This window comes from Falco cherrug, chromosome 5, assembly GCF_023634085.1.
Source record: "Falco cherrug isolate bFalChe1 chromosome 5, bFalChe1.pri, whole genome shotgun sequence".
In the NCBI taxonomy this organism is placed as follows: Eukaryota; Metazoa; Chordata; class Aves; order Falconiformes; family Falconidae; genus Falco; species Falco cherrug.
The window spans coordinates 2157448-2183000 of record NC_073701.1 but is presented as its reverse complement, the minus strand read 5'-3'; the positions used below and the strand labels follow the sequence as shown (position 1 = coordinate 2183000).

Genomic DNA, 25553 nt, shown 5'->3' with positions numbered 1-25553 from the left:
GCTAAAACAGAGAAGAACTGTTAGTTCCAGAGATTCTTCAACCTTCAATACTGAGTATCTGAGACTCTCCAGGGAAATAAAATTATAGTTACAAGAATAATCTTGCCACATCAAAGTTACAGGCTCCATTTTAATGTTGAAGTGCCCAATCTTTATAAACTTCAAATTTTTGTTTTACACTTTACTTATCAGCACTGACTGATATCTAAGGGAAAAGCCATTTTTTAATCAATCCAGTATAAAAAATTTGTTCTACAGCTTCAGCCTCTCAATTCTTATTCAGATTGAAAAAGCATCTTTTTTTCTTAGAATCTTCATATATTTCTGTGGCTTACATCATCCCTTACTAATCAATTTTTCAATTTACTTCTATGGGAACAGGACACAACTTTATCACCTAGCATTTAATGTCCTTGTGCGCTATACTTCATCCACCAATTATTCCCACAAATAGAATTATTAATAAAGAAATTTACAGACTTTTCAACTACACAAAATCCATGAAACTGTTCTCTTCTTGCATCTTTTACGTGCATAGACTGCTTAGATCTCCATGTCATCACATTTTACATTATGGTTTTTGATCAATTAACAGGATAAACTATTGCAGCAATTATAGGACTTTCTGATAATGGTCTTCAGCTGCATGAATGTTTGCTGGAAAAGGACTATAGCAAAGACCAGCTGCTCAGTAAGTTGTTGAAAAGGACCACTGACAAATTGGGTTTTTTTTAAATTACAGATGTTAGAAAGCAATTAGAGGTCTGATCTGATTGTGATTCTGTGCAAGCTTGGTGAAATTCCTCCTAAAACACATAAGCAATCTGACTGAGGAAATGTTGGAGCTAGCAGTGATGATCTTGGAGAATATATATAGCAGCAAGTTTTGGGAATGCTGGAAAATGTGGTACCCAGCTCTGAGAAGCAGATTTCAAGATATAAACTATTTGGAGAGTTCAGAGGAGAGGAACAAGCATAATCAAAAATCAGAAATCACGAGATATATTGGGGTTTGCTTAGTTAGATATATAATAGCTATCTGCAGAATGGAGGGTAAGAAGTGTCCCCATACACAGCGACAAATGAAGCAGTAACAGGTTTAAATCAGAGCAGGGTTGATAAGGTTAGAAACGTTTTCCAAATGGCTACATTGCAGAGATAGCTGAGCAGTATTACTGATTGCCATAGAAAAGCAAAAGTACAGCAGTGGAAGGTTTGAAGCAGAGGTTCAAGAAACATCTGCCAGGAATAGCTTTTGTAAATTTTATCTTGCCTTAGTGCTGAAGGTTGGAATAGATAACTTCTCCAAACTTCCTTGAGAGGCTATTTATGATAATAACTTTTTCATATTGCTGCTCTGCATCTGTCCTTGATACCTCTCAAGTAATAACCTCTCCTACCTTTACTTCAGCAGAGATATATTCAGTGAAGCTAGTTTCTAGCTCTATTTTCTATTGGTCCTAAGACTCAGCTAAGACATTACTACTTCTCGCTCTAGCAAAGAGTTCTTGCACAATATTTTTTCTTTTCTTTTCCCTGTCTCACCTGCACTTAAATAATTGAGAGCTTCTTCCCCAAAATGTAATTAAATCAAAAAGATAAATTTCAATTCACATTTCAATTACAGATCTAGGAAGTTAAGCATGAGGAGAAAGCTGGATTTATGGAAACAGCACTAGAAGTGTCTTCATAAAGTTAATTAAGCATCTGCACTAAGGCGTTCTATAGTACCTTTTCAGCTTCTCTCCTCTGAAGGTCCTTCTGTTTGAGACAAAGCAGTTGAAATTTCAACAGCTTTCCAGTTAGTGTTACAGGAATTTCTTCACCACTATCTAGAATGGCTTTCGCTACTTCTATCACCTGCAGAGAATAAAAAAAAATCCCAAAATAACTAAGACTTGTATGGGTTTAATTTTGCATTTGACATATTCTGCATGCCGAAACACTATCTCACATTGTACAATGCGTGGGTCAAAACAGCCACACTTCCAGAAAAACAATATACCAGTAAGATACACAGCTATTCTTTAGTTCCTAAGACCTCAAATGAAGTTATATATCTGCTGTAGTATGAGACAAAACTAGAATGGAGAAAATGTCTATGATTCATGTAAAGGTCAACAGACACACAGTTCTCACAGTAAAATGTCATTCTTTTAGGTTTTAAACAGAGAAGCAACATGAAGCCACTACTTATTATAAAGCAATAAATTAAAAAGCATATAACAAATAGCAAATCAAGGGGAATAGTTTTGAGTACTGTTTACAAAGTGACTAGTGTCTGAGGCTTTAGCCCTGAATGGAAGATAGAAACTCCTTGAGTGGAATTTGAGAGGGTCTGTCTTGGTGAAAATATACCCCCTCCCTGTGTAATTCTGATTCTGCTGGTATGCAGCCTAATTGGGGTGAAATAAGGCTATTGAGTTTTCTTAGGGTGATGACAGCAGCAGGAACATACAGCTGCATTGTCCAGATGTGTGGCATTGACAGGCTGTTTTATGACTATGTTTTTTACAGCTTGTTTCCACTAAATTTCATACAACTCAGTAACATCTGGGCCGTTTTCCTTGGAGCCTCATAACCACTTTATTTACTGCGAAAAAAATAAAATAACATAAAAATACCATAAAAAGTTGTTATATGTTTCTTTTCACTTGTGTTGTCTCTGTAATAAAGTTCACCTATGTAGGAAGCGCTGTTGAGGAATAATATAACCATAATATTTTCCTACTTTTGTTTTTAAGCAACCATCAGCTTTATTTATAACCATGGGCTGAATTAGGTGTTACTCAAATGTTCTGACATGTTTCTCTTTTCCCCTCTTGGAGCAATTACAGTTGGGCACATATGGTGTCAATTTTGCTTGCTAACATTCAGACAATGAAGGTGCACACTGCATCTCACTGAACTGTGTCTTGTCTGGCGCAAACACCACCATTAGCTTGGAGCTTTCATAGCTTCTTGCCCAGCTTAGAGATTTTAACTTCACAAGTAGAACCTACGTAAGCAAACATAGCCACTAAAAATGCTTCTCTAAATAAAACAAAGCCAAAATGAAATCCAGACTATTATATGCTGGATTATTATTTCATACAAATGAAAGCAAAGTAAGGAAAAATAAATCTCTTAAAATTCAGATTTGTTGGAATCGCATAACAGGGAGACAAAGCAACCAAAATATTTGCATTTATAAACCCTCCAAAAACAATCCTGCCCCTCAACCGCTAATAAACCTGATGATCTCCTTAACATACACATAGGAAAACACATCATGGTTAAGATCAGTTCTGCTTTACATCTTTCATATTCAGGGTGAGATTACTTACTGGTCACTACCTCAACAAGCCAACCATAGAGGGCTTCTAGAAAGTCTCCTGTTGACTTCAAAGTCATGGCAGAAAATCAAGGATATGTTAAGAACAGACTTAAAAACTCCCCCAGACTGTAGGCACACTAGAAACTACCAGCTATTCCAATAAAAAAACAGTCATCCAGAGCTAGGTACACAAATCTGCGCTCTGGAAAAAAAAGAGACTGGTAGAAATAGCATAGTAATTTCCCTTAGAGAGAAAAAAATCTCATACAGGTTTTTTTGCAGAAGTGGTGTTAACAGCCTATGGAAGGGGATGCTTCCCAATTGCCTAATCCAGACGAGTTGCACATTTCTTGAAACACAACAGAGGGGAAAGAGAGGGATTCTGGAAGGATTCCTGACAACTGTATATATAGTAACCCAGCTCGATGGCAGTTGCTGATTTATTGTTCTTGGAAGAAGGAAGGAACAGGAGTACATTCCACGACTGTGGAGAGAGGTCAGACAAATAAGACAAAGATAAAATGAGCACACTACATTTGGCAAGGCAGAGAAAGCAAACAGTTTTTTGTACAGCTATGTAAAATCTGCTTTAGGCATAAGCAAATAAAAAACAAACCTTCATCACTGCTAGACACAAAATAGATCATTCCATATACAGTGGATAAAAGAAATTAAATCTATTACACTTATGTATGTTTACTTCATCTGTCATCCTGTGAATTATGCAGGCACCTGGCATAAACAGCTAAGAATCCACAGAGCCTCAATTAAAAAAACAAAGCTGAAGACAAAGACTTGGTAGGAGTACAGAAGGAATTTTTTGGGATACCATGAAGTGGATTCATTTCAGATTGGCTATACTTCATCCTGCCAGTGATGACCTTTTTCCTATGTGAGAAACCATGGAAACTTGGATGGACAAATGCAGTTAGGTAGGGCCTCTTTCCCTTTAAAGGAAGAGGAAACATAGCATTCCTCACACCGCAGGGGTCACATTTGTGAAGTGCAGAAAGGCTTCAGTGATGCAGTATTTGATCTCATATGGTGGCAGTATGACCCACGCAGAAGTTTAGCTGCCTGGTGCAGAGGACACGTATTTCAAGCCACTGAAACACTGCAAGAATGCTTGTAAGTGACACTGCACTGTCCGATGCTCTGGCAGATGCCAGCACCACCGAGACAGGAGAGCGGTCTTAAATGTTCGGGTAACATTTAAAGCCAGAGTCTTTATGGTACCTTTCTTTGAAATGCCTCCTTTTCAATTTACAGAACCATAGCAGCTGCTATATCATAATCAGAAAAACTTTCAGAGTGATAAATCACATTATCAACTTTCACAGCTTTATCACTACTTGGAAGCAGTAGCATCCCTTGCCATGAACTGCCATCAGCCAGTCTCACAGTGTAGTTCTCCCATAGCCAGGGTGAGCGTTACAAAGCCCTGTCTTCCCTCTTCTTCTTGAAACTGTATGAAATCCTGGCCATCACATATTCTTCAGATAACGCTTCCTAAAAGAAACGTAATGGTTCCTAGAAGAACTTTTCAGTAATTAAAATCCCTTAGCAGCTGACACATTTCAAGTCAATTTGAAACAGAAGAGCCATCAGTCAAGAGGCTATATGGATTACAAGTACCAATCAAGTTATTAACTGTTCTAATATTTCCTGAGCAAACTCATAAAAGCAGGAAAAAAAAAAAGAAGTGATTGTCACTTTGACAGCTTTCAAGACAGGCTACAGAACAAAAGCTGCATGTGTCATACTAATACATTTTTATTGTCCAAAGGTGACCTTACACATACTATTAAATATTTCTAAATCTGCTGATGTCATTCATTGACTATAGCATACTACAAAGAATCATCTTGAAAGAATACCAAGAAGGCACTGCACTAACTGAAACCATTTCTTTCAAGATTGCACCTCCAGTGTACTGAAAGGCAATTCAGTCTCTACTATCAGACTATTCACCTAATTTCATTTTCCCTCTCAAAACATCTTCCCAACTACAATGTCAAAAGATCACTTGCTTACCCATTATCATTCATTGCTGAATGAACCACTCACAATTCAAACTGAGCTGTAAATCAATAAATCAATTGCATATCTGAACAGAGGCCCTTGGAGAGCTTATGTACCTACAAGTCAGACTGTAAAACTTGAGGTAAGCCAACGAATCATCTTTGTTAATCAATGAAGACTTTACCAACATGTATTCCAGTCAATTAAAAAAAAAATAAAGTGGATTTGATGACTTCTTTTGCCCCTCAGAGTAATTTTCAAACAAGCCTACTAAAATAAGAATAGGACACTCATTATTGAGCAATACTGAGCAAATACTTATGCTGTTCATGTACTAAATAGCTGCCTTTCTATTGTGAGAACGTATCGCAAAGCAGCTGCAATGGTTGCTTGTACCCTAGAAAAATATGTTGACACTCATATGAGTGAGTCTGTTTTTTACCAAATCACAACACAGCTTGATCTGGTTAGCAGAAAGCCAGTTAGAAATAGCCATTGTAAGAAGGTCTGTTCTTTAAATCTCCCTCTACAGAAAATGTGCAACCTGAGGGCATACCTTAACTGGTTTAATCTCAGCAATGCAGAATGAGAACTTCCTAAAACATGTGTACAGCGTATGTGTCTTAGTCTTACACGTACTAAAATAATGTTTTAAGGGAAATACAAACAGGTGAATAACCCAATTAAAGTAAAAATGAGAAAATAGAATACATAAAAATTAGGATGACTTTTCACCTTGGCTTTATTAAAGAGCTTATACAGGAGCTTTCACCATCTATGACATGTACCTCCTAGAACATTTTGACCACCTAGCTGCTACCAAACAAAACTGCTTTAAGGGAAGAAAAAAATACGATACAAATATCCCAGGATTCCAAAGCTCAGTCATTAGCATTTCTATCTCAGGAAGGAGTTTTATGCATATGGAAGGTTCCCCCGTGTGACCCTTCAAGATACCTGTTAACTTTTAACACTCTGCCTTGGGGGAGACAGTTGAAATGGCATTTAAGTGATTTCTGAAGAACTCCTACAGAACCCAGGCCTTTTTAAAAACAAAGCACAGGCCAGTCTACTGTAATCTGTGCTCAGAAAATATACATTGCTACAATCAAATCTTGAAATGTTTACATTTCAGTGGTATGAATCTACCCAGCAAGTCTTTCCATTGTAGAGTAGAATATTTTATGCTTCTGAGAAGCAAATTGTCTCCAGTAATTCCAGCCAACTGGATCCACACAATGAACATTACAAAGCTAAAGGGTTTAGTCATGCTTCCCTAACATTGCATCTGGCTAGGAAGAGAACCCAGTCAGAGGCGGAACAAAAAGATTTAAGAAGCAAAGCTGTCCCATCAGCCCTTGTGCTGGCAGAACCCATCTAGCTACATCTTGCCAGAGCTTCCTGAGCTGCCTCAGAGCTCAAGGGGCAGCAAGTACCAATGGCCTCATAGGCTTGGCACCACACAGCTCCTAGGCAGGATCTTTCCACCTTGGTCCAGCTCTGCAACGGGGGTTTGGGCATTTTTTTTTTTTTTTAACCTGTGGTACTAAAGGATTCTGGAATTAGTTGCTCTACTTGAGAAAAGTGACTTAGACTCTATTGTCCAACTACAACAACCTGAAATTTTTGAAGGCAACAAAACAGAGAACAACATTTCCTTTGGCTACTCCAGAGGGTCCCTCTATCAATCTAAGGATGTCACGCTTACAGACATAATTGCTCTTTGCTCTAGTTACACAGAGATTTCAACAAAACCTGCACAGAAAAAGCAGGGAATTTTATACCAAGTTGCATGCATGCAGGAAACCTTGTAATCTAGGAAGCAAACTCGAGGTCTCATCAGTGTTCCAAAGCAGGGTTGAAATAGATGAATTTCAAAAGGTATTAAGTCTCTTACCTAGAAAATAAGTTGTCAGTAATTTTGAGTTTTATGACTGGCTTCAGGCCAAATAATTACAAATAACAGTAGGAAAGTAATAATACATGCAGAGGGCATTGCTTCTAGAATACTGGGATTAGGATTATGAAGAAGAGTTGCTATTCTGAAAAGATGAATATGTTCAATTGTCTCATTTAAATAACAGGATCCGACCTCTCAGATTTTACAAACCAGAAAATGAGATGACACAGATTGTTTTCCTGCAGGAGCTCAAGACTTTTTGCCCCAGTTTCAGCATTTAAAAATCCTGGTACTTCTTAACATCCTTAGAGGGGTCCCTGGAACAGTATACCAAACTGGAGAGACTTCAGAAATCGATTGAACACAACTACAATTCCTAAGACCGATTGGTTCATAGCAACAACAGCCCAGTCTCATGGAATAAAAGAAATCTCAAATAGAAGGCATATAATTTGATAACTCAAAGGACTACACAGGCCACTATTGATCATGGAGTGGCATCAGATGCTCTGACAATCACAGAATCACAGCGGCAAAGGCTGATGCAAAGACACAATGGTATGTCTGCCTAATATTTTATTCTTTTTAGGTGGCATGGGTTTCCTATATTTGACATTAACATCCCTTTGCTGTTATCTGAGGCTTAAAACTATTCACCTGATCTCACACACACCTCTAATGCCACTAGCATGACCTAGGTCATTAAGACATCCATACTGGACTGGCATATGGAACACAGAACTAGGCGAGATGTTTGCTGTTCTGGAAAGGCTGCTGAATGCCTTTTCTTTTGTCAGAACATGTTCTTTTGTTTCCATTTGGGCAAGTTATGACAAGGCGTTTGGCAATGATATTCTACTCTCTTGGATATTGGTGCTAGCAAGGCAATCAAAGTCCAAGCAATTTAGCAAGCACTAAGTCTACCAGCCAAAGACATTCTGAAGTAAGAATTAAGGTGAGCAGGACAGGTAGGTGCCTCTGTAGCTTTTCCTTCAGTGACTGCTAGAAAAATCTTCAAGATGTAGAAAATCTTGGAGTTTCCTAACATTATCTAGAAAGAATATGGATAACCTAAGTCTGCAGTTCATCTGAAGATGCCAAAGATTTGTGTCCTGGGGTGCGATAGTCTCTGTTCGGAGTATTTTGGCACAGCCATAAATCGTCCCTACTCAGTTAGTAGCAGAGCAAACTGAACTGCTTCTAAAGGTCTCCTGTGAGGTAAAGAGAGGGTAAATCTAACCTCAGCTGATAGGCAGACACTGGTAGTCTTCCATAAGGCTCATTCACGCTGATATTCACAAACTGCTGAAGGCCAATGGGAGTTGTGAAACTTGCTAAGCCTAAGCTAATGAATTTTGTCTTTAACATTCTTTTAAGTAAACTGACCCAGTAGGGAGAGTAGTTAAACTCTCCTCAGGAGACAAGACAGTAAGTATCTCAGGTAAACATACCACCTCATACAGTGGGATCATTTACAAAACATACTCTATTCTACACTACAACGCACCTGGCAGGAGCTTTGTAAGAGATGTAACAGAGCTGCAACCAGATGAGTAGACAGTGCCCACAGCAGGGTGTAAAGTTCCTTACCCTTCCCCGGAGCCAGTACCTCCCTAAAAGGTATCTGCTTGTAACAACTCTCTGCTGTTTCTGGAGCATTAATCCTCTGCATATCCATGGTGTAAGGGCCAAGTCCTTCTGCAAAAACATTCTCTTAACTTGCATCCACACAATAGCACTGGACAAAGGCTGCCTGTCGAACTGTTCCATTGTATTACGACATTTAAGACTGCAGTATGTGTTTTGCTCTGCAGTGGAATGAAAAAGAAAATTAAATCTTTCTATCCTTCCAACCATTCAGCATGGCTGCCAAAGTTGTTTTTACTTTCGAACCCTCTCATCAAAACAATGATACCAGACAAGTTTTGGCTCCTGAGCTGTTCCATTTTACAATAACTTTTACAATTAGTTTTGTTCTACAGTGGAATGAAAACAAAATCTTTCTAACTTTTATTACAAAATGGAATTCTATTGACATACATTTTTAGACTGAGAAGGCTGGGCTTTAATAAGACTGTCTCTTACTTTTGAGAAAGCCTATTCTTGACCACAACCTCTCTGATGGTGTTTTATCAAAATCTATAAATTTCCACAAAAATACGTCACCTCTAATTACATGTTTCCACAAGAAACCAGAAGGCTTCCTTAAAAATACTCCTGACTAGCATTATTTCTGAAACTTTTTTCTTCAGTGACACATAGCCTGGCTACTAAGAAGTCTGCTCTCCTCCAGGTGCCACACAACATCTTGTACTTCCTGGGTGAAAATTTTTCTTGCCGTGTTATGTTTGCGACAGTAAGAGTTTTGTTTTCACATCAATCTAAACCCAAAACTTTTGATTTTTCTACCCTAGGAATTTACTATAACATCCTTAACACAAAATAAATGCATACTCCTTGTCCCTAATGCTGTTCTCCTTGCCCTCTGTTTTTTTTTTTTCTATTGACGACATTGTTAGATAGTATATTTATTATATAACTATATAATTATCTATCACATAATTATATATAATACAATATATACATATTTATATATAAAATTTTGTAATACAGTAAGAGCACTGATCCCAGAAACTACATGTTCAGTTCCAGCCTACAGTGGCCCTTCTCTTTACATCATGACATGACCAGCACTTCCAACAGTCTTACCAGCAGCAACCCCCACTTCCTAAGTCTACACTCCACATGCTTGTAGTAAAGCATGAAATCACAGAAATGCTTAAAAGCTGCTTTACATCAACTGCTTCCTGGCTAAATTAATCATGGTTTTTTCCACTTCAGCATGTTTGTTCTTACATTTTACTATCCTACAGAAGTTCTTAATATCTTGGGTTACATATTTTGTGTTAGAAGTGACAGGAGAGGAATCTGTTTCTGTTACACCTAGAAAACCCAAGGATCCTTCTGACTCTGCTACAGACTATTGCCTATTAAGGCAAGAAGTGCTGTGACCATTACACAACTTCCCAAGGATTCTGACAGCACAATCTTAGGGGGAAAAAAAACAACCAAAGAAAAAAGCCCATGTACCATATAAATAATCTTAAAACAATGCAAGATTTTATTTCTAACCAATAACCTTTTAGTTCTCAAAATGAGCTGCACAGAGCATGAACTAATTAAGATTTATATGCAAGCACTCAACTGAACTGGATTTTTAATGGCAAAACTGTGTATATTAAGCTTGGCAGTAGAAAGATTTAATTTGGGGGTCTCTGGATTTTTTTGTGGAAACTGCACAAGTAGGTTGGTATCTGCCTGGTGATGCAGGTTGGCTGTGACATATCTTGACTCAGACAGTAAAACTGGCAGTTCTGCTTTTATCAGTCCAGAAGTTCGAAGTATCTGAGTGAGTGCTATTTCCCTGTTAGCAAGGAGGTAAAATAAGGTGAGGTTTTGTATAAGGACCATTTTCCATGCCAATCCGGAAGCAAGGCAACTGGAGAATCAAACAGATCCTGTGTTCAGCCAGTGAAGACAAAAAAACCAATTTGTAATCAAAATCCTATATACCCTTCTGTGTAAGTATTAACAGTTCTAGCATGTGACATGCAAGCTAATGTTTGCTGGCTTGTCACATGCCAGAATCAACCAAGAGATAATCCAGTGCAATCAGATGGGTTCCTGGATATCCAGATCCTGGATAGCCCCATTTAAAAGTTCTCACTATTTCAGATTTAAGGAAGAAAAGCAAGAAAAAGAAGAGAAAGACAACATACACCAGCAGAGATAAAGATGATAACAGATTTTTTTTTTTTTTTTCAAATGGTACCAGGAAAAAATATCATTAACATGGCATTGGTTTGGTATTAAATGGAAACAGTAGAAGAGTCAATAAAGGTGTAGGAAAGAAGGCCTAATCCGTGATTCTTCTGCTCTGCATTTGGAAAACCAACAGTCACTTCATCAATAAGCAGTTACTTCCAACTGTATCAACAGAAGGATGCAAGAAGGAAGCTTTTAAAGCTCGGCATACCAAAAACCAGTAGACCTGGGCAATGTAATCAAAGTAGTATTACAAACAGGTATGAGGAGCAATTCAGATGCTGAATATTGACTTTAATAACTCTCAGAGAACAAAGGCAGATTTAAAGCGAATAAAAGAAAGCTGATGTCACACCAACACTTAAAAAACAGGAAAGTAGAATAAAGTATGTATTTAAGTACTGGCAATGTAATCTTGATCATAGCAGAGTAACAGAGGAGCCGATATTATTTCCTTAATGTCCTAATGGAGGATTTATTGAACAACAATAATAATATTATCAATAATTATTACCAATAATTATTACCAATCCAATTTTGTTCTTCTTGGAAACAAAAGGAAGGTGCCTTTTCACAAAGAGAATAGCTTCCTCTGGTAAGACTGCAATTCTAGTTGAAACAGATTAATATGATACAGCCAAAAGCAGAATTCCCTAAGTATTCTTTGACCATTGCTTTAGCAAGCAGTGACACAGATTAAAACTCATTAACTGACAGATCTAAAAATGCAATTACAAACAAAAAGTCATCATCAAACAGGTAAGTTTCTTGTGGGGTATAAAGCATACAATGTACTGAGGCTATTTTGTCAGCTTGTCAATGATCTGGGAAAAGACAACAAGTCTTCAATTACAAGATATCCAGAAGACACAATAACCATGGCGATGCAAAGAATGTAGCAGAAAACTCATTCATACAAAGAAATTTGGTTAATGTAGCTAGTATAATGCAAGAAAGCAGTATGATTTGGTTTTGTTAAATCACAAGACTTATCTCAGAAGAAAGAAACCCACCACATTTATGTGAAGGAGAACCTGTAAAGTGGTCACTTTGGGAAGGATTCATTTGTCAAGGATGAACTGATCAATCCAAAGTTAGCTCTCAGTGCAAGGCAGCACTCACGATAACTTACACAATCTTCAGACTCGTATATGATGAGCTATCAAATAGGAGTACATGCATTATGTTTTGCTTGCATTTGATATATATTCAACAAAAACACCAAGTCCATTCAGTGTCCATAACTAAATAAAATCAGTGAATTGTAAATGTTGGTTAAGAAGATTAACAGAAATTAGTAAAGAATTGAAGAAAAACCATGAAGGAATGTATTACACATTGCTAAATAAAGGGAAAAGTTAAGGGACAATTTGAACACAATCTCAAAGTTTCTACACAGAGAATAATTGCAAGACTTTATTTCATTTGGTAAATATGGCTGTAAGCCATACATTGAAACATAACATTTACACTGAAACTAGAAGTAACTTTTATCAGGAAATGGTCTCCCCAGAAACAAATTAAGATGTAGCAGATTCTCAATTGTTTTCAATCATTTAGAAAAAGCATCCAATCTTGATTTTTGAAATTCCAACATAGAGATTATTTTTGAAAAAAATACTGTGACCTGTGCTACAGGTCACAACAGTCTCTTCTGCCAATCAAATCTGTCTAGCTACTAATTTCGCAGGACATAAAACCAAACTGGTGACAGCAATACTGGTAAGAAATCCAACTCTTGGGCTACACTGTTTAGAACTTTTCTTGTCAGTAGCCTTTCCTACCAAAAAAGAAGAGTCAAAACAATTTAGTGATCTTATTTTGTGCTGACATATATATATATATACACACACACACATATACATATTTCTGTAGAATTCACTATGGTCTCTTGGGAAACCAGATCATATTTACACTTGCAAAACAGTTCTGAAGTTTTCACACCTGACCAGAAGTTACCTCTCACAGAAGTGCCATAGCTCCCACTTAAATCCCCTTGTAAGCCAGAACAGCGTAAACTGGCACCCTGTAAGCCTAAACCACTGGGCATTTACCCAGCCCTTCCCAGCACAGACTGAGAACACAAGAGAGCATCGGGTCAGTTTTACTAGAGAGGAACAGACAAAGAAAACTCTTCAAAGCTCTGTGTCTTGCAGGAGAAGGAAAGACAGGAGAAAAAAGGCATCATTACAGCAGGATTAAAAAAAAATAATTCACTTGTAGGAAAATTTCCTTTCAATTACACCAAACACTTCCACGGCATTTGAGGTTCAAGGCCCAGACAGTCCATTTACCTTTTCCTTTCCAATATGAATTTCTTTTCCAACCACTTTCTCCTTCCATGCCCTGCAAGTTATGGGATTTGCTGCTATCGGAGCCTTCACTCCACGTGCATAATGGCTTCTTCCCCTGCCTTGTGCCCATCTTTTCTGCTTAAAACATGCTTCTGCTCTTTCAGAGCCTAGCAGAAGTTGGATTTACTCCGTAGGTTTGGGTTTATGCATTTATATATTTGTATACACTTATGTATATATAAAATTCTGCCATGCCTAGAGCTTTTCTAACTTCTATTCACCTATACCTGTCCTCAATAAATCCTAAGTCTAGCAAGGATTACTGGAGTGCAGTGCACACTGCTCATGCTGCCTCCCATCCTCAAATGCAGAAGATGCCAGTAGAAGGAGCTATCTATGCAGTGCTTAACAGCTGGGAAATACTCATTTACAGCTGATTAATTCTGCTCCAGTCTTACAGCATTCCAGGATGAGAATGGGCCATGATTTGGATTTGGCACCTGATTTTATTGTATTTTTTAGTTTGACAAATATAGGTAAGAGCATTGTTGTGAGAAACCAGAATTAATATATTAATTCTTGACAGGTAATAAAGATTAATATTTTTAATTGCAATTAAGCCTTTTTGGTTACACAGGAAGGCTTGTCCTGGAGATGAGTCAGAGCAGTGTGGAAGGATGCTGCTGTTACAAGACTTCAGTTCTGCTGGCTTCACAAGCACAAGGACACATTTTGAAAACAGTGTTCTGGGACCCACATAAAAGCAGAATTGCTCTCGTCTCTGCCACTTGTGCCTTTTTCATCCTTCTGTGACCCTTTATCGCAAGCATCTCAGCTTATCTGACAGAACCACCAAACTGTTCCACATCTCTGTCCCTTCCATCCTTCTCTCTCATGGCCATGTTCCTTATTTAACTGTCCGTTCTCAGTGACACCCTCTAACTACTTCCAGTCTTTTCACACGAACAGGCCACATGAGGCTTCATCTTCTTTCACAATCTTTTCTCACCATAGTACTACCCCCCAGCTCCAGCTTTTTCCTTTATGAGTATGGGACAAGATTCCTTCTCCAAATTTCCTGGGTAACATAAAGGCAACTTTCCTGACCTTGTCCCAATTAAGTCCAACAAAACTGGAAACAAGGGAAAAATTAATTAAATAAAAATCCTTCCATCCACACAGCCCCTGAACTCAAACTCACCAGAACTTTCAAGGGGGTTGGGGGTAATCAGCCTCATGAAAAAATCTAGTATGGAATGTTTAGGCTTGAATAGATTTTCAAAACACAAAGTTTGGAAACTAAACCACTATCATATTTAGTGGTAGTGGTAAAGCACCTGAATTACACATGGCATTACCAGCCTTAACAGAAAGCTGACAAAAGAAACAGGTACATAAACATTGAAAGATACTTACCTTGCTTATAAAATGCATATATTTTATTTAAACATGCTGTAGTTCTAGGTCTTGTCTGTTCAAAAAACTGTACATGATAAATTAATCTGATTCATTACGAAATCTCTTGATATTTTACACGAAGGGTAACATTCTCCTTTCCATATACAAAGAGAAAAAATAATTTCCATGGCATCTTTAAGACAGATTCAGCCTATCATCACTTAATTAAGTGCTGGAATTAGCACACAACTACCAACCAGGACTCCTACTCCCATCAAGTCATTTAAGAGATTTAAGGCATTAGGTACCTAATTCTCATGGATATGGAAATCTTTTAGCTACATACTCATAAAGCCTGCCCTAATCCTCTTCACTTTGTACAATAAGAGTGATATGAAATACAACACAGTAAGACAATAGAAACCCTGAAGGGAAATAATTTAAAATAGACAAAAGGAATTATTTTTGTATGATATATAATTAGCTTGCAAAATACCAAGAGCAGTTTGTTAAAGTTTCTTGACTTGTAGGCACTGCAGACTGCTGCACTGAAATTTATTACCCCCCCCTGCATCTCAGTAGATGCAATGCGCAAGACTGACATGGGTAACAACGTTACTATTAATACCATTAATAACCACATTACTTTGCATGTCATCAGTCCCAGATTCACACACATGTACATGTCATGTTCAAAGACCATTAAATGTCAGGATTCTCATTTACAGCCTCCCTAGAAATGAATATGCACTTGTGGAAATGCCAGTGTGTTGAATCCTACCGCAGAGAAGAGAACTGCATACGGTGAGGAGAGAAATGCTCCTCTCAGCAGAACGCTTCACAAGCCTGTGCTCTGTGCTAACCTCATTCTTGTTTATCCTTGCTGCAGTGAAAGCTTTGAATGCACAAACTGCACATGGACTTTAAGTGAACGCTCTGGAGCAAATTCTGCCCAGAGAGGCAGGATCTTAATGCTTGTGGCAACATGATCAATCTTTTAATTTACTACAGCTAGAACGGAAACTGAGTCCAAGCAAAAGGTCAGAACAGGCATTTTATATTCTCTGTTAAAGGAGGGGGAGGAAAAAAATGTCTTTGAGGAGTAAAGTAAGCAGCTAATGAGACACAGCACTGACAGCTGGAATTTAATAAGTATCCACTTCACAAGGAAAATTGCTCTTAGTAATTAAATACAGGTATCATACAAAGCTTCTGCTTAGAGCTAGACTTCAAAATCCTTCTGTCAGTAGGACTGAAGAGGTTTTACATACCAGATAATACAAGGGTGAGTTTGCCTGGGAGGCTAGTCCTAAATGAAGAGGGTTAATTGCATAAAATTCACAGTCATGTCAGTGGTAAATAATTCCAAAGGGACTTGTTCGGATAGTAGTCTGGCATTACTGAAAAACAGACTGCAACTAAAAAGACCTGTTATAAAGTCCACCAAAACCCGAGACACATAAAAAGTTTATTAGTCATTGCAGAAGTAAAACACAAACAAGATCTCTTTAGAGGGATCCAAAATTCTCTATGCTCCAGGTCTGCAGGGCCATAAAACTGTACCTGAGAAAATTTTAAACAATCTTCTAATTAATCACAGGATTTTATAACCTCTCACAAGCTGTAAGTAAAACATTAACAAGGTAGGAGGAAGTACTCTTTGTACTAAGCATGATTCTTAACCCCGCTGACATACCCCACTAGACGAACCAGGTTAGAATTTAACATCAAAATGAGATCAGAATGGATACTAACACACAGAGATGGTGTTTCATTTATGAGACTGCATTCCCATAAATGAAGGCATAAGTCTCTAAATTACTGGGAGCATCTGAGAGAGCAGACCATTTTACTGTAATTTATGACACCATCATCAGATATGACCATATAACATATTCTTAACATAATAAAACTAACTCACATCCCTGAAAAGACAACTTAATCCTCACTTAATTAGCAGTCCAACAGAACACTGTTGGTATCACAAAACGAAAGTAGTTTAAGTATCTAGATGGTTGAATGTTTTTACCAGCTAGATATGACAGCTTTGCATTTACTCAGGTACGCATAACACAATCACACAGCTGTATTTACTTCAGCGCGAAAGAGCACTGACTCTGCACTCCATGTTTTAACATACCTCATAGTGCATAGGCACATCCTTAACCTTTTTCCCCTTTTGATTCCCAGATTCTCTGACCTGCAAGGAAATAAAGCATTCTACTGTGAGAAGATTTTAAGTTTACACAAATAGTTTTACTCATTATTCCCTTTTGCAAACATTACACTCTCACTCCAAAACAGTGAGGAATCATCTTATGGTATCCCATGTTTGTACCTTAGGGAGGGAGCTTTTGTGATCAGCACCTTGAAGAAAAGCCTGTAACAAAACCTCACTATTTACAGGGAGCGGATGAGCTTATAGAATAAGATTTTCTTTTTCCATTTTTAACTCCTATAAATTAGTGTAATTTTTAAAACTTGCACAGAGCAATTCAATTGAATACGAAGTGTATAGTTACTCCAGGTCAAAGCAGTTAGTATCTAGAAGTGAGATCTAGGGTTTGGTTTGTTATTAGAAGGTCCTTTCTTAGAATACCTGTCTGAAAATGTCTTCACGCATTACCACACTGAAGAGCTTCCGCTGCGGCACCTGCACAGCAAGAGACAGGGCCTTGGTGTGGATTTCATCTTCAATTTTGGTCCCAACAACAAAAGTGATACTAGGCTTCCAGTCATCCTACGTGCCAAAATAAAACATTTCAGATATTAAAACTCAAGCAAACAAAAGTGATTATCTGCGGTTTCAAGGAGTAATCCTGTAGACATAGTTACTCCCTTTAAGAGATATTAAACATCACTGTATTAATCACACTGAAATAAAGTCTACACAACCCGAAAAAGCATATACTACTTTGTCCCAATTATTTCTGCCATCAGGTGGCAGCATGATGCTATGGAAAACACAAATGCCTGCTAACAACCTCTACAAACCTCCTTGCATGTAAACATCACACAAAGATCAAGTGATTTTTAAATGCCATTTGCAGATTTGACAGCTCAGTAAGCAAACAAGAAGGAGATTTTGAATATATGTATTATTGTGATTATTTGCTGTAGAAAAAAATAAACAAATTTCAGATCCTTCATCCCAGGTATTAGATAATGCACAGATGCCTTTTCTGAAAATTGTACCATCATTTGTATGATGTTTTATGAACTACAATATCGAAAACTAGAGAAACACTAGCAGTTTTCAAACATTACACATTTTTATGGAAAAAAAATGATTTCAGTATTAAAGAAATGCAGAACAAGAGAAGACTGGAACATGTTATTTAGTGATACCACAAAAGCTTCAAAGTGATGTCATTAAGCAACTTTTACTAGTTACTCTTCTTTCCCATTTCTTCTGCTTCAACCTACTGGACTCCCTTTCTCGAAGCGAGCAGCTGGCCACCTCCCGCACACCTGCATCTCACTCCAGAGTATTCTTATCAGCACCAGTGGCAGCTGAACCATAAGCACACCCAACGGCTGTGCTGCACACGCTTTAGGAATCATCAAATTGTTGGGTTTTTTTTTTTTTTTTCAATGTACATCTGCATGTGTAAACTGCAAGGGTATCAGTAAAGCTGCATAAAGGTAAATATGGAAAGAGCTTCAGTAAGATCAAGGTAGTCCCAAGACACTGTCATGCTAATCAGGACCAGGCTAAGCAGCCACATACTGGTCCACTGTGCATCATAGCAGGGAAAGATTTTACAGACAAATTTAAGAGAGGGCAGTAACTTCAGGATTTAGATGGATGTGACCATTATGTACAAAGTCCTCATGGAAAAGAGGCACAAAACCTGAGCTAAGTAAAGTGAGGGAAAGGACCATTCCAAAACAGAAGTTAGATGTAAATAGTAAAAGAAGTTTCTTTTTTCCAGTTTTACTGTAGCCTTCTTCATTTGTTCCTTCTCTTAGCTGAAAAAAAGCCTATGTAAAAGTTTGCAATTTGAGTAACTGATGACTTGGGATGGGAGAAAGCAACAGCTGATGTAAGTTTCAAACTAGTAAATGCTTGCATGGAAGGAAACAGCTTCTAATACTCTTTAACAAAGCATAACATCACATGAATATGGCACAACATGATTATACATGTATGGCCCTTTCTTTTTAACCACAGAATATTCAGAGCAACAAAAAAGATGAAAAGGTCACCTGGGTCACTAAGTGTACTCTTCTGAAACTGCAAGTAGTGACAGAGCAGATACCTAATCCAAAAGAGCCCCTACAGTTCCACACATCATAAACTTCCTTGATGTTTTATAGCTGCACAAAATAAACCTCCGTTTTTTAAAATTACAAAATGCAGGACAGTGCAAGCGTATCTCTGATGCTCTAGGAGCACACAAACATGATGGAATTTATGAGAGGAGAGCATCCAGCTGACCTGGGGCAGCAGGCACTGCTCAATGGAGAAGTGCCAGCAGCAATTCCCTGTGTGGGGACTGCACCAAGTACACCGAATTTCTTTTTCTCCTTTCCAGTTGCAGGGGAGGACAGGGGACAGACAATACCTCCTCCTGCCTAAAGCTGCCAAGATAGCTACCATGCACAACACTATGAAAGAGCTAGATATTCCAATATTATCATCAAAACACATGCACGGGAGTTGCAGTTAATCTGAATTCAAGTTAAAGTTGTTGTTGTTGTACAGCTGCCAAGAACTGGACACAAAAACTTTACCGTTCTTTGAACAGAGAGCATATAGATGTCCATACTTTTGTGCAAATGCATAATTTTCTAGGCTTTCAGAACTGAGATTGAAATGCCCTTATGTGGCAGTATCCTGGAGTTGCCAAGGCTTGCCAGCAGAGACGGAGCCTTTAGAACAACCAGCCACCTGCGACGTCAGCTAATGGAGCAACTGATACCACTATGCTGTCCCCTTCAGTGAGGGCCACCAAAAGAGGGAAATGAGGCCAAGCCTGCTGGAATCTTGGTGCCTGCAAATTAAACCTGCTTAGCGCTGATTAACATCACCCCGCAACAATGATGTCTGTGAAACCTATCTCCCTTATAGTCCTGCCTCTCTTTGATCCTCCCATCCCTTGGTCACAACTGTCCCTAGCTCATTCCTCCCTCTACTTCCACTCTCTGTTCCTCATCCGAGTTCCACCACTTGAAATGATTCCTACATCTCTGTTACTTGCTCTCCAGGCTTGTGTTCTCAGTCTTCTTTCCAGCCAGTCCCTAGTTTCATTATCTGATCCCACTTCCATCTTTCTCCATCTTCAGATTCCTTCTCCAAATCCTTATCCTCTAGCCCATCTAATACTTCCCAGGCACTTCCAGAGTTGTTTGAGCAGTAAGACTCTGTTTGAGCAATGAGACTCTCCTCCACGAGTCTTTCCTTGCATTCCTTGGAAAGGCACTATAAGCAATGGAGATTGCATTTTCCTGATTTCCACTGGGATGCTCACCTTCACAGCAGGCTGTAACAGAGCACCAAAGCAAAACATCAGGGTAAGCGTCACTTGTCAAAAATCGATTTTTCAAAAAACTTAGGATTTATCCAAACACAAACATCCTCAGGAAAATGTATGCCCTCAGCAAAAGGTATGCCTGTGAGATCAGTGTGCCACATCTTCTCCCTGAGCAAATTCCCTGCTTCAAAGAAACAAGCTGCTAAAGCTTCTCCACAGACCCGCTATGAGAATAGTGTAGCCAAAACACTGGCTAATATATTAAAATCAAAATACATGGAATGAGCCACTACAAGATAACTGGTAGTGAAAATCATAATCCCACCTGATTTAATTCTACAGAAGTATATGCAACTTGATTCAAGGTCTTTTGCGTAAAAATTTGAACAGTATTAGAGATAGCCCCCACCTCCCTATTTGCAAAAGGAAGAAAAAACACTGCTTTTGTTAAAAAGGTGTAATACCTGGGAACTGGAGTGAGATAAGTGCTAGAAGTAGCTACACACCCTTCAACAGTGAATAATGATCCAGCATTTCCAGAGTCATTAATAGCATGTCATCTGTTTCTAGACTGCCAAATTTTGAAGCTCTTGGAGATCATTTTTCAGAAAAGCTGAACACAGAGCAGCAACTGAAGTCAATAAGGACATTGAATGTGCAGCATTAGTATATAGTTTAAGGTGTTTAGTTGACTATGCTCTTTTCTGACCTTAAAAATCTATTATTTTTGCAATATTGCCCTTATATTATCAATACTGTAACAGTATCCTTAATGTTCAAGGCACTGAAAGGATAGAGAAGAAACAGACCCTGCTTCTACAGCTCACCACCTAAAATCACAACATAAAAATGAGAAGGAAAAGTAGTAAAATGTATATGGTTACTTTAAAAATATTTTCTCCCTCAATACACAACTGCTCCTCTACTTAGTTTAATTCTTTTAAATGTTATTGTAGAGGTGAGACCTGAGAAAGGATCTGAAAGAGGATAGATTAGCAACCCTAAGGCTACCTCAAATGAGGTTCCCCGCTAAAAGAACAAGATAGAGAAAACCATAAAAATAACTACTGAAAAAGCATGGAAACAGCCTAGGGAGGCTGCCACTGACAGTGTAACACAAGCACTACATACTGTGAACAAAGAAGACCAAAATGCAGGGAGTAGATAGCCCACAGAATCAACAATGGTAATTCAAACATGAACAGAAAAAATACTGAAGCTGGAAATGTGGCATTGTTAACAGAATACTTAAAAAATCTGAAACAAGCTCCAATTAAGGGGAGGCCAGACCACTCTCACTAGAAAACATCCAATGATGATCATTGTCACAAGTGATGCTGTATCCTGTCCCATCCTGTCCCTCTGTCCCTGTTTTAAAACTCTTCGCTGTGTCAAGCGGAAATACACCAACGACTCTCTCAGTGTTAGAAATAACCATCGATGTAGTAAGCTTGTGTGTCCCTCAGGTGAAGAGGCTCCAATCCTAGCAAGATCCCTAACTCAGAATGGTCCATGCCAGCAGGTTTCCAAAATTCTTGTTTTCACAAGAAACACAGAATGTGTTCTTCTCATCTTCACCTGATTTTATTCTTAAGCCTCCAGTGTCCCTCTGTAATGTGATTTTTTCCAACAGTGAGAAGCCAGTACACATAGCCTTATTTGTCACAGTTGTATTACAACGACAAGGTATGTTAAAAAAATCCTCTAACTTCAATTCACATTGAAGAAAAAAGCAGAAGTAGTAGCTCACAAAATTTTGTTTCCTATTTAAACATATCTTGTTTTCTCTGCTTCAGTTCCTAGACACAAAAGAGCAGCTGTTTTAGAGAAGGCATCTGAACAAGTCAGGTATATATTTTATTTTTGCAGTACCAGTTTCTAGATCTCTTTGGCCAGGAAACGCAACAAGCAGCCATCTCCCCCTCATGCCTTGCCCCCTGCTCCTCCCCCCCGCAATTTCCAGGCAATCTGAGTATCTGTCATTTTGCATCATCACTTATTCTTGTGGCATTTAATGGGGGGATTTTTGAGTTTTCAATTTTCAGGCCCTGAAATGCCAACAAAATGAGGGAAACCATACAGATGGAAAATCAGATCAGAACATGCCTTCAGTTGTTACATAACTATATAACTATACTTCGTTATACTAGCTAATAAGAACACAGAATAGATAACAGTTATTTCAATTAGGGCGCCCAGAATTCACCTCTCACTTAGCAAATATCGCCCTTTAACTACTTAAAGCATGCAAAGTTTAAAACTACCTAAGAATCTTAATTTATATTTTGTGATTTAAATCTGCAGTGAACGCAATCAAAGTATCTTGATCAATATCTGAAGGCTAACACAGCTTGCAGCTCCATGTTCCTCTGCATAGCACATTAGGGGGAAAAAAAAAGTATATAAACCATAATGTGAGGCTCTGCAAAATCCGTATTTCCTCTGTACATGTTTGTAAGTTGTCTGTTTGCCAGTTTTCACAGTGTGTTTAGTAAAAGCAATTATTTGGTTAGTAAATACCATTTAAATCATATTTTAGTTAGCATACCCGTCCATAAAATTCTTAACACCACTGGTAAAATGACTCCTTTTCATAGATCAGACTAATAAAATATTTTAAGTCATAAACACACATTAAAATGTGAAATTTCATTGCTTAGTCTATCTGCTACAATTTACAATCAGTTCTAGTAAATTCCCTTTGACTCTGTTAAAGGGAAAGAATATTCTCTAAATTGATGCAAGTAAAAGATTTAAAAATTCTTCATATATGAATTACGAGGAGATAAATTCATTTAATTGATCAGAGTTCTGGCCACCTCCCAAATAATTTCAGATTCGTATGGTGTATCACATACAATATTGAGGAAGGGTAAGAAATACTTTGTGCACTCTGTCTGGTGACACCTACAATTAAATCTTTCTCTACATGCTCTATCACAGGCTGTTTCCAGTCCCTGAGCTTTATATATTTGAGTTTAAATCTTGTATTCTATAGGATTACCGGGGCAGTGTGGGGGGTGAGGGGGACAGTGTGGTTAGACTATTTGCAGAATGAGATTTGATTTTTTAAAATCCTGTTTATCCTTTAATAAAAAGTCCTATGTGATTAAGTAATTAAGATATTTAATTCCCTCTGTGTTCAAAAGGAAGGAACTAAATCTGGTAGCACAGCCATACTTGTGTCAAAGATGTGCTTTTACAGAGCACGTTTATTTACACTAAGTATATCCACATTCGGCCATACTTGATGAATCTGGAGTCACACATGCTCAGAAGAGATTTGTTGGCATTTGACAGTTTCGCACCGAGTATGCTCCTGCCCCTGACTATAAGAGCTGAGTAAGAATTTCCCTGCGAGAAGAAATTAAGAAATTTCAGCAGCTGCCCAGCATCACAGAAGCCTGAGTTCAAGCTGCCTGCAGCAGGGAGCCAGTTTTTCCCATGTTCCCAAGGCTCTGCCTGCTAACAGCAAGGGAGAGAAAGTGGAATTAGCTCAACTGGAACAGAAAACAGTTGGACAATACCAGAATTAAGAAACCCAGGAATCCTAATTCAGCCTCCATGGAATGCCTCCATATAGGCATTACGATAATCTTTAATTAGGTGATCACATATTTTTTCCTACAGAACCCTTGCCCCATTCAGTGAACATATTAAACATTTCTTTCCATCTGCCTCAATGTGTGGTCCTGAACAATCCTAATTCTGGCATTTCCTAAATTTCGAGCATTTTATTTCCTACCTTTTAAAATACTTCAATATAGTGGTTTGCAATTAACAAATGTAATAAATTACATGTAGAAGCAGAAGAAACAACACACTTTGTTCAGTGAATTCACTGGACAATATCCACAACCACAATAAACACCACCATAAAAAAAAATAAAATAAAAATATCACTAATTGGCACCTTGCTAGTAAACACAGGAGAAAGGTCAGGAATTAAGTAGGTGACGGAGATGGAACCTCCACTCCCTTCTCATGCTTCAGGGAGGTTCTCCTAGAGTAGGGGTGAGATCCACAGCGAGAAAGGACTCAGGCACCTTGGAACTCTGCTGAAAAAATCGACATTCTAGGGAAAAATGGGAAACAGCAGCCTCAGCCGAGCAGCTAGCTCCAAAGAGTGATTTTGTTTGGCTAAACTTGTACTACATGGTTACTACCAAATATAAGTAAAAGCAAGTGTTTAAGAGCTTTTTGGACACCTGTGGCATTTTCTGGGAAAAGCAATTAGCCAGTTTAAAAGCCTCCTCCTGAACTCAAATTTCCCCATGCTTAACCAACTGCTGGCATGGTCAGAAAAAAACAAGCCCCAAACCCCAAACCACAGCAACAATGACAGAAACACCCTCAGTTTTTTAATAGGGCACAACTGGAACCCACCAAACAAGGAAGCCACAGAACTCATTTGTCTCACTTGCAGAAGCAGCGCTAGATAAACACGTGCGAGATAAATATTATTGTTTGCTAAACTACTACCCTACTTTGAAACCAAAGTCTCTCTTGCAAGTTAAGATTTATTAGAATTACATTGCTTACATAGAACCTGGAAACGTAAATATGCCTTTAGATCCTCACACGCTGTAAAAGAGGGGAAAAAAAAAGGGGGGGGGGGGGAAGTGCCTTTTACCTACACACACTCAAGGAGGAAAATTACAGCCTCACATTTTCAACGCTGCAGTTAATGCTGTGTCAGCACCTCCGTCAAACCTCGGTGTTCAGCAGTTTATAAAACGTTCACTCCGAGCCAAAATTTGGCACCTGAGCCCCAGAAAGAAAGAAAACGGAGAAAAAGCAAGAAACCCTATCAGCGGCGGGGGCAAAGGGGGGTGCAGCTCCGCACCGGGGGGCGACCTCGATGACCCCCCCGCGGCAACCAGGGCCGGGGCTGCGGCCTCCTCTGGCCCGGGCCCCCCACCCCGCTCCCCGGCCGGCCCCTGCGCTGCCCCTCGGCTGCCTTCACCTCCTCCAGGGGGGCAGACACCAGCGCGGCCTCCCAGCTCCTGCCCGCGGCTCCCGCTGAGGCGATCCCACCGGTTTTCGGCCTCCTCGGGCCCATGGCGGGGCGGGCGGCGGGCAGGGCCCACGCGTCGCCGTGGCGACCGGCTCCCGCGGGGTGACCGCCCTCAACCGGCGCCTGGGCCGCCCCTCTGCCGGCGGGGCCCGGTGCCCGCCCCGGGGAGCTCGACGGGGCCGGGGTGTGGAGGGCCCGGTGCCCGCCCCGCGGAGCTCGGCGGGGCCGGGGTGTGGAGGGCCCGGTGCCCGCCCAGGGAGCCGGCGGGGACGGGGGTGTGGAGGTCTGTCCTGGGCCGACAGCG

The 25553-nt window shown here is 39.2% G+C and overlaps 1 protein-coding gene across 1 annotated transcript in view; it reads right to left on the bottom strand.

The window, feature by feature from the left end:
- SPAG17 (sperm associated antigen 17) overlaps positions 1 to 25305 on the bottom strand; it is a 109806-nt gene extending 84501 nt beyond the window's left edge. The window contains exons 1-4 of the mRNA XM_055710570.1: positions 25199 to 25305; positions 17355 to 17495; positions 16896 to 16955; positions 1732 to 1860 (exon numbers count right to left, since the gene is read on the bottom strand). Of these exons, the coding sequence (XP_055566545.1) occupies positions 1732 to 1860; positions 16896 to 16955; positions 17355 to 17495; positions 25199 to 25294 (426 nt within the window). The 5' untranslated portion in view covers positions 25295 to 25305. The remainder of the gene's footprint in view (positions 1 to 1731; positions 1861 to 16895; positions 16956 to 17354; positions 17496 to 25198) is intronic.
- Between the last annotated feature and the right edge of the window lie 248 nt (positions 25306 to 25553).